Source organism: Corylus avellana, chromosome 6 (genome assembly GCF_965113065.1).
Source record: "Corylus avellana chromosome 6, dhCorAvel1.hap1.2, whole genome shotgun sequence".
Taxonomy (NCBI): Eukaryota; Viridiplantae; Streptophyta; class Magnoliopsida; order Fagales; family Betulaceae; genus Corylus; species Corylus avellana.
Genome location: NC_142495.1, coordinates 15611503 through 15620508, shown reverse-complemented (window position 1 = coordinate 15620508; position 9006 = coordinate 15611503). Strand labels below are relative to the sequence as shown.

The window sequence follows — 9006 nt, the reverse complement described above, 5'->3', positions numbered from 1 at the left end:
CAAGAAATGAAATTATTGACTGTCTAAGGCTCGTTTGTTTCAAGATATAAAATATTTTCGACATTTTACGATGTTTACGCACCAAAAAAATCCCTTACATTTTTCCCCTTCACTCTCACATTCAACCCGACATCTCCTTTCTCTTCCCTCACGCAGCTCTTGCTCTTCTTCCCTCAAGCAGCTCTTCCCTCACACAGCCACTCTAACTTTGAGAGAATCTCGTCTCTCTCGACTGCTACATCTCAGATTTCGCCTCTCTTCAACTTCTCCATCATTCATCTTTCGGCTTCTACATCTCAGGTACTTTCGCCTTTCTTTAGATATGTGTTTTTTGGTGGTTTGAATCTCTGTTTTGATGAAAAATAAATAAATAAATAAAGAAGAAAAAAAACTAGCTTGATACATAAATTTGATATTTTTGGAGATTTTGAGTTGTGGTTCCTCTGCTTAGTGGAATTGGGGCTGATTTTGTTGGGTATAAGAATTGTTATTGTTGAGATTGTATATGCATGGTATTGATGTTCTCAGCATTGTTGCCGTCTATACCTGCATTTGCTGCCTTCTTTAATTTTTATGGGGATTGGGCCTATTGCGTGGGTGAGGAAGCTTATTGTTGGCATTGGGTTCCTCTGATTGGAGATATTCATGGAAGTGGTGTTCTTCAGTTCCTCTCTAGCCTTCAATGAATTGCAAAAAATTAGCTTCCCGATGGTTCATGGAGCGACAGTGATATTTTTTTTGCTTTTTTTTTTTTTTGTTATGATTCCCCTCTCTAAATAGTTATTGGGCTCTAATTGTGCTTTTGTATTTCAGGCTCAAATTTATTTTGTAGTTTTATAGTCGGCATGCTGCACTATTGAAAATGTATGCCCATATCAACGGCTTTTGGCTCTGGTTGTAATGTTTTTTTTGGTCTTGGCTATGAGGGATGGTTTAACAACGGGTTAAAGACTGATGCAGTGGGGATTTAATGGAGTAGTAATATGCTTGTATTGTAGGAGTTGCATTGAGGGGAGGAATCACTTATTTTTTGCTTGTGGCTTTAGTAAAAGGATTAGGAGGGAGGTTATGAAGAAGTTTTTAATCGATGATTCTCCTACTGCTAGGGAAGATATTCTAAAATGGGGATAAAAGAATGGAAAGGTAGAACCGTAGAGAGATGAAAGTTGTTTTATGCAAAATGTACTGGGATTAGGGGTGTTAAGAGAGCAAGTCGCTCGCGAGTGAACTCGAGCTCGGCTCACATAATCTCGGCTCGTGCTTGACTCAAACATTAAATGAAGTGTTTCGTGAACACGAATCCTAGCTCGAATATTAAAGGAAGCAAGCTCGGCTCGACTTGGCTAAACTTGTGAACAGCTCGTATAAGACTCGTCTTGTTTATTAGGCTCGACTTGTATATTTTTTAATAAGCAACAAATAACAATATATAGTAAACATTACTCAATAATAATAAATATATTATATACCTTTGTTTTTTGTTATTTCTGCATATGTGTTTATATATATATATATATATATATATATATATATATATATATATATATATATATAAAAACGTGCGCGCGCACACACACACATATATACACACACATATATATATAAGAAATATTTGATATTACCATTAATCATTATATAATCATATGATATATATTCATAAGTTATTGTTTTATTTAATCAATGCATTATAATTAGATACTTTATTCTTAAAAAACGTATATCACATGATCTTAGATCTAAGATAGTATTAACATAGATTGTGAGATAATATGATCATATAATGTAAGTATGAATGTATGACTATTAGATTGTGTGGAATTTATGCCTTAAAGTTTCAGCATTACCATTAAATTAAAATTAAATGATTAATAATTAAGTAACTAATGTGTTTCTTATAATTTATATATTATAATCATAATTTACAGTAAGTAAAAACTTAACAATTTGAATTTAAATCATATATATGTCATGAATCGTGATCATGGGATAATAAAATATAAGTATATAAAAATTAATATTGACCCATATAATGATACAATCATATAAGTATATAAATGTTTACATATAAAATAGAATATATATTAATATTGACATTATATACTTGACCCGAGTTAAGTATTAACATTTTAACATATTAACTAAATAATACTATATATAATATGATAATAGTGATTAGTGTGTGCGAGTGTGTGACATAAAACGTTTTACGTTGTGATTTAAAAAATACTTAATCTAAAATAAGAACAAAAAAAAAAAAAACGCGATTAAAAAAAACACAATTTTTTAAATCGTAATTATTGAAATTGAAATAACAAACTGACCCTAAATAATATTGCATAACACAATTTTTATTCCTAATTCCTAAATTTTGAATTTTTTATTGAATTTAATGTTGGCCGTTGAATTTGATCTACTGTATATACGTGTAAACCAATTTGAAAGAATTATATGGTGCTCCACATGACATAATAAGCTCATTAATCTAACTTTCTAAATTGAATAAGAAAGTCAAGATCCTAATAAACGGTCTAGATCATCTACTATACTTGCATGGAACCGGTCTCACTATCAGACGTACACAGAGGATTAATTCTAGGTGAATATATTCCAGGATTAATTCCGTAATGCGTGCGTTTTGTCAGTTGATTATCGCCGTCCAAAATGTTTTGATGATCTAGTAACCGTTGGATGATATTAATCGATGACAACTATCAAGCATTTACTAAGAAGTATGTATATGGTGTAACAGAGGCCATTTCAAAATCTCTCAATTTCCTTTATTTAGTACATTTTGAAGGGTAGTGTTGTCCAAAAATTTTAATGATGGTAGTGCATTAAATGCAATACCCTTCAAAATACACTAAATGAAGAAAATTGAGGGATTTTGAAATAGAGAGGATCCTTTTTCGTAACAGAGACACTGTAAACTTGCCTTGTTTGATCTAATCTGACGAGTAATATTAAATATTGGAAATGTATATATTATCAATGGATCATATTGAACAAGCACACCATATCTAAGTAGAGACAGCCACATGGGATATGCTTTTGGTAAAACCAATCAAAACTATAATATTTAAAATTTAATTATTTTTCCAAATCCAACGTTGCAAATTAGGGAACCCAAATTTAACCTGAATCTATATCTCTGATCTCTCCCTTCTCTCTCGACTCTCCTCTCACGGTCTCCACCATCCTCCTCGCCTCCTATCTCTGTTGCCGCCCCCACCACTCCCCCATTGCCCCCAACAGCAACCACCACCACCACCGCAGCAACCACACACCTCGACGCCTGGCTGAAGCTGAACGGCTCGTGCCCGGTTTCCAGGAACTTGCCGCTGCCAACCCCGCTGTCCACGCCGCTCTCGGAGGTCGTTTCACTCTCGCAGTACGCCGTGGATCGGAGGCGGAGGAGGTGATAAGATTTGTGGGTTTTTCTTTTCTTTTTGGGTTTTTTTTTTCTCCGTTTCTTCTTGGGTGGTGGGTGGTTTGGGGTTTTGCCGTTTGATGTGTTTGTTTGGTTGCCCAGAAAAATGTGTAAATATTTTTGGATAGATAGGTATTGGGGTTTCTGTTTTTTACTGAATTATGGTTTGTGTTTGATGAAATTAGAGCAGAAAAAGTATCTAACAGATGGGTGTTGGTCTTTCACATAATATTGAATTCTAGGATTGAATCATTTTTGCCAAATGCATGTACATATACATCCCAAAATTAATCGAGCTTGAGCTCGAGCTCGACCAAAATAGACGAGCTCGAGCTCGAGCTCGAGCTCGAACAGGGTTCCAACCCTATCGAGCCGAGCTCGAGCAACATTTCTAGGCTCGTGTTGAGCTCGAGCCTGGCCTCAAAGTAGACGAGCTGAGCCCGGACAAGCCAAGCTCGCCCAACTTTACATCCCTAGGACTCGGGTGATCCAAAGAGAAAAGTGAGCTCTTAGGTTATTATGAATCTAGCTGATCATTTTGATCTTTTTTTTTTGATAAGTAAGCCGAGTTGTTTGTTAGTGTGTGAATCGGCATCTATCTTTTGAGTAGTTTTGTCTTGTTCATTATCTCCTGGGTCTGGCTTTAAATTGGCTTATATATTGGTGTCATTTTATTTTTTATTTTTTATTTTTAAATTTTTTGTATAGCTGAGAAGTTGTGAACTGAAGATGGTGAAGTTGACGATGATTGCTCGCGTTACTGATGGTCTTCCACTGGCAGAGGGGCTTGATGATGGCCGCGATTCAAACGATGCTGAATTCTACAAACAGCAAGTCAAGGCGTTGTTTAAAAACCTCTCAAGGGGCCAGAATGAGGCTTCAAGGATGTCAATTGAAACTGGCCCTTATATTTTTCAGTATCCTTGTGAGTTTGTTTATGAATGTTGCCATGCCATTCCGTTTTAATTCCTCTGTTCATGTATTACTTTTGAGAAAAATAGTTTTCCAGTATTGTTCCTGGTATGGTTTGGATATATGCAATCTCTTTGTCAAACTTAACTCGACTAAGCATCAATCCCAATTAAATTGTGGGTGGGGTTCAAACACAATGTGAATTATGTAGTCTTAATGAGACTTGTAGATGAGTGTGTGTAGGGTTGTAATTGAGCCAAATATTGAATGTTCAAGTTTGATTCATTTAATTTTGTTTTGAACATGAGTCTAGCTCGAGCTAATTATCGAGCTAGATAGTCTATTAAAACTTGGTACTGGTTCATTTACTTTTTAATTCTTGTGTAAATTCATAGTTAATTAATTATTGTTAAGATTTTATCATTTGAGTTAATTAGACAAATTAACTCAAATCTTAAACAATCCAATCTCGATTCTATATGTATGTTTTATGGTATATATATATGAATTTATTATACGCACATAATTACACTTATCTACATATAAACACAAATATATTTATATCAAGACTCACAATCATCATAATTTAAGCTATATTACATTAGGAAGATAATTCCTTTTATCTTTTTAAATACTTAAGATGTTCACATTACATAGTTAAATAATACTATAAAAATAATAAAAACGAATTTATGTGAGTTATACGAGCTTATATAAGTCGAACAGAGTTTATATGAGTTTGGCTTGTTTAAAAAATGAGTCTAAATTTATTTTCAAGCTTGTTTCGTTGAATAAATGAACCGAACTCGAGTTGAGTTTATACGAGTCGAGCTCGAGCTGTTTACAAACAACTCTGTTCATTTACAACCCTAAGTTTCTGATATTAAGTTCCCTTATCTAAGTTGTTCAATTCAAATGATTCTGCCCTATTTGACATACTTGAGATATGATGGGTGTGGCAGCTTTGGGTAGAACTTATGCTGTCGTTTCTAACATGTCTTGACTCTGAACTATCATAGTTGCAAAAACTTTTGGTTTGTGGAAGAGGCTCAGTTATAGTTTGTTACTCTTTACATCAGTCAAGACATTATATCTTCTTTTTATATGATTGTAACACTCTAGTCTTACATTGGGAAGATTATTAGCTCACATAGAGTGTGTGGAATATAAAGGAGTTCATGTATGCTAAGTCTTACATTGCTTCCTTACTAGGTGAGACTGAACTTCATAAGGGATTTTAGAGAACTCCAATTGCAACTTGATTAGTCATTTTAGAACGATAGTGCATATGTGGCTAGCATTTTCCTTGGGTCATTACAATGATCCATTAAAATAATAATTTTTTATGAATGCTAGAATTATTTTAAGGTTACCTTGACATAAGTTCTTAGTTACATAATTGATGGACGCGTTTGCTACTTGACAATGTGTGACCGTGCTTATCCTAAGAAACTTGCCTTTCAATACCTTGAAGACCTCAAGAATGAATTTCAGCGTGTTAATGGGCCTCAAATTGAAACTGCTGCCAGACCTTATGCCTTCATTAAATTTGGTGGGCCTCACTTTTCCTACACGGTCCTTTTATGTGCTTCATATTCTTACAACATTGTTTTTGGTGCTTCTTCTAATGGGTTTGAGTTTTCCTTTTCTTTTTATGTTTAAAAGACACATTCATACAGAAAACGAAGAAATTGTATCAGGACACTCGTACTCAGCGGAATATTTCAAAGTTGAATGATGAACTCTATGAAGTCCACCAAATAATGACTCGCAATGTTCAGGAAGTTCTTGGTGTTGGTGAAAAGTTGGATCGTAAGATATTCCTTTTTTTTAAAAAAATAAATACTGAGATTTAGTTATATCGTTTTGTTCTTATATTTGTTTAAAGCTACCAACATAATGGAACTCTTCAAGCTAAGGCATTGTTAAATTCAGTAATTCATGTCTCTAGGATCATCATTTCATTAACAGGCCTGCAAAGAATATATAATTCAATGTCTTGGAGTGCCTGTATCTGTGTGCTTGGAAACCATGTATGTTGCTTTGTTTATAGGTGTTTGAAATTAGTTGTGTAACAAGATAATATTACAAAAAGATTCACCATGGTCAACATAATAGTAGAGTGCAATAGATATTTATCCACATGTAAATGGATCTCATTTGTTATATTAGAGTCCTCATGTTGTGGTGTGAGGAGTGTTGAAAGCATAGTCAGACTTGCTTTAGAATTCTGGTAAGGCTGGTTTGGGGTTTATGAGCTGTGATCAATATTTTTTTGTTTGCTATTGTCTCCTACTACTTGTGAACTTATGTTTGTGACATCAAATGATATGGTGTCAACACAAAATTGTAGTTGCACTCCTCTTATTTTTTATGCCAGTCTTTTTTTTTTTTTTTTTCCCTTTATATAGATGCCACACATTCTGTTTCTCTAGATTTTTACTTTGTAATGTTCCTTCATTTTTGATAGATGCCTTTATTTTTTTCCTTCATAAAATATGTGTCGTGTATATTACAGGTCATTTAATCTCTTTCAAATTTTGATTTTGCAGAGGTCAGTGAAATGTCAAGTCGATTAACATCAGAATCTCGTATATATGCTGATAAGGCAAGAGACTTAAACCGACAGGTTAGTTTCATCCAATTAATGCATGAAGTCCATGAGAATTATCCAGCTAAACTCTTTGCTATGTGGAGTCCTTGTGAGCATACTTGAATGTATGACTGAAGTTGCAATCTGTTTGGCGCACAGACACACCTGTGAAGCCACATTTGTGTTGCTTATGAAAATTTTCTAAAAGAAAACTTTTTACGTAATGTGATTTTTCCCTTTATGATACTTCACAGCATGCAATTTTGCAACACAACTTTACCCCAACTCTTTGAGCTGTTTTTCATGCATCTCTCTCTCTCTCTCTCTCTCTCTCTCTCTCTCTCTATATATATATATATATATATATATCCTCCAAATAGATATTGTGAGGATTCCCACTAGGGTATGGACGTTGCTTAATGGTTTCATTGGCACTGGTTGGTTCTTTGTGCCTTCAGCTTCATTGAGTCATTGTGCCTTATTTAGATGTGAATATAAAGATAAGATCCCAAGGGGTTGGCCCAAGTGGTGGAGGCCTTGGTCTTGAGGTATCATTTCTTCAAGGTCCAAGGTTCAACATCTTATGAGTGCAAACAATCCTTTGGGGCCACACCCTCTGGTGAAAAGCAAGCAATTTAACTAATTCTGTGTAGGGAAACTTCCGAGGGTGCGGTGCACGGGACCGGGGTTTACTCTGCAGGGGTGGGTTCAAAGGGCCCTGCCTTGGAGAGGTTCCCCGGCATAAAAAAAGAAAAAAAAAAAAAAAGATAAGATCATTGTTAAGTTTTTTTTAGATGAGACATACACTTGACACCTTTCCTAATAAAGATTTTTGATGATAGAAGGGACTGTCTGACTATCCAGCCATCTATGACACTAAATTTACACAATTATATGCATAATCGTTGAGTAATTTCCATTCGAGGACATTTATCAGTTGTCTTTACTACATAAGTTTTCTTTATGATTTTGGCAAGTCATGACATTTTCTTTATTAGCGTCCTTTCGGCTGCCAAGTGTTTTTCTAAGATTGAATTGTCTCTCTCATGTATCTGATTATTTTTGGAAGATGAAGTTTACTTATCTGCTTATGCATCTCTTTTTTAGGCGTTAATACGAAAGTGGGCCCCTGTTGCCATTGTGTTAGGAGTGGTCTTCCTCCTCTTCTGGGTCAAAACAAAGATCTGGTGATCACACTGATCATTCTGAAAACTGTTGCGGATTTTCTCTGTGCTTCTTGTGGCATTATAGTCTACACCCCAAATCTTGTTGTCATCCACATATATACTTGAATTGTGTTTCAAAATGAACTCTTCTCTTATGTTGACGGATTATGTTACGGAAAGTAGTCTGGTAGGTACCTTTAACACCAGATAAAGAGCCAAAATATATTGATCGGAAATATGAGAGATGTTATTATTACTTGCTACTTTTTAATATGCTTCTCTTGACTATTACTCTGCTTAATTGTAATACTCTAGAAATGATTACTTTAACCTTTCTAATTCTAGCTGCATATTTTTTAGCTTTCATTTAGTGGCACAAAGTTAGTACTCTTCAACCAACCTGAATTTTATAAAGCTCTGCCCAAATATTCTTACTATTTTGGTAAAGTGGAGGATGGTGATATGCTGTACCTGATTAGGATTCTTTAGAATTCTTAAGATATTCTACAATGTAAATTTCCTTCATTTCTGAGCATTGTTTTCAAATTAAATTGTTGGAAGTTTGCCATATCAGTATTCATCACTTTTAATAACTCAACATAAATAATTTTAATGTTTACCATATTTCACCACATTTTAAAAAGTGATAAATGCTGATATGGTAACGTCTCGCCATTTAATTAGAAAACAGTGAGGAGGATTTGATGAGTTCAACACGATAGAATACCTTAAAGAAATCTAAAAAATCTTGATTTTGATGTACCCAATGGAAATTAAGGTTTGAGGAATGATCAGGTGGAGCTTTGTGATGAATGTCTAAGGTCAGTTTACTTGCGCCATATCTATGAGACTACGTCTGGAAGATGGTTATTTTTGGACTGAGCCAAAATGTTGCAGCTTGTGGTTCA

The 9006-nt window shown here is 34.5% G+C and overlaps 1 protein-coding gene across 2 annotated transcripts; it reads left to right on the top strand.

The window, feature by feature from the left end:
- The first annotated feature begins 3108 nt into the window (after nucleotides 1-3108).
- Nucleotides 3109-8369, top strand: LOC132187750 (25.3 kDa vesicle transport protein SEC22-1). 2 transcript variants are annotated; one of them, XM_059602168.2, is made up of 6 exons: nucleotides 3109-3415; nucleotides 4136-4344; nucleotides 5731-5891; nucleotides 6005-6151; nucleotides 6892-6968; nucleotides 8040-8369. In XM_059602168.2, exons 2-6 carry the CDS (start codon nucleotides 4157-4159, stop codon nucleotides 8121-8123), a joined length of 657 nt encoding a protein of 218 aa, XP_059458151.1. In that variant the 5' UTR covers nucleotides 3109-3415; nucleotides 4136-4156; the 3' UTR covers nucleotides 8124-8369. The 2 variants fall into 2 exon arrangements, with proteins under 2 accessions (XP_059458151.1, XP_059458152.1); XM_059602169.2 differs by having other exon boundaries at nucleotides 3109-3427.
- Nucleotides 8370-9006: the final 637 nt, after the last annotated feature.

Excerpts from the sequence above, each read along its gene's own strand:
- LOC132187750 (XM_059602168.2), top strand. The coding sequence starts at position 4,157 with ATGGTGAAGTTGACGATGATTGCTCGCGTTACTGATGGTCTTCCACTG. Across the intron at positions 5,892-6,004 it reads TTATGCCTTCATTAAATTTG|ACACATTCATACAGAAAACG; the intron begins GTGGGCCTCACT and ends TATGTTTAAAAG. Across the intron at positions 6,152-6,891 it reads TGTTGGTGAAAAGTTGGATC|AGGTCAGTGAAATGTCAAGT; the intron begins GTAAGATATTCC and ends TTGATTTTGCAG.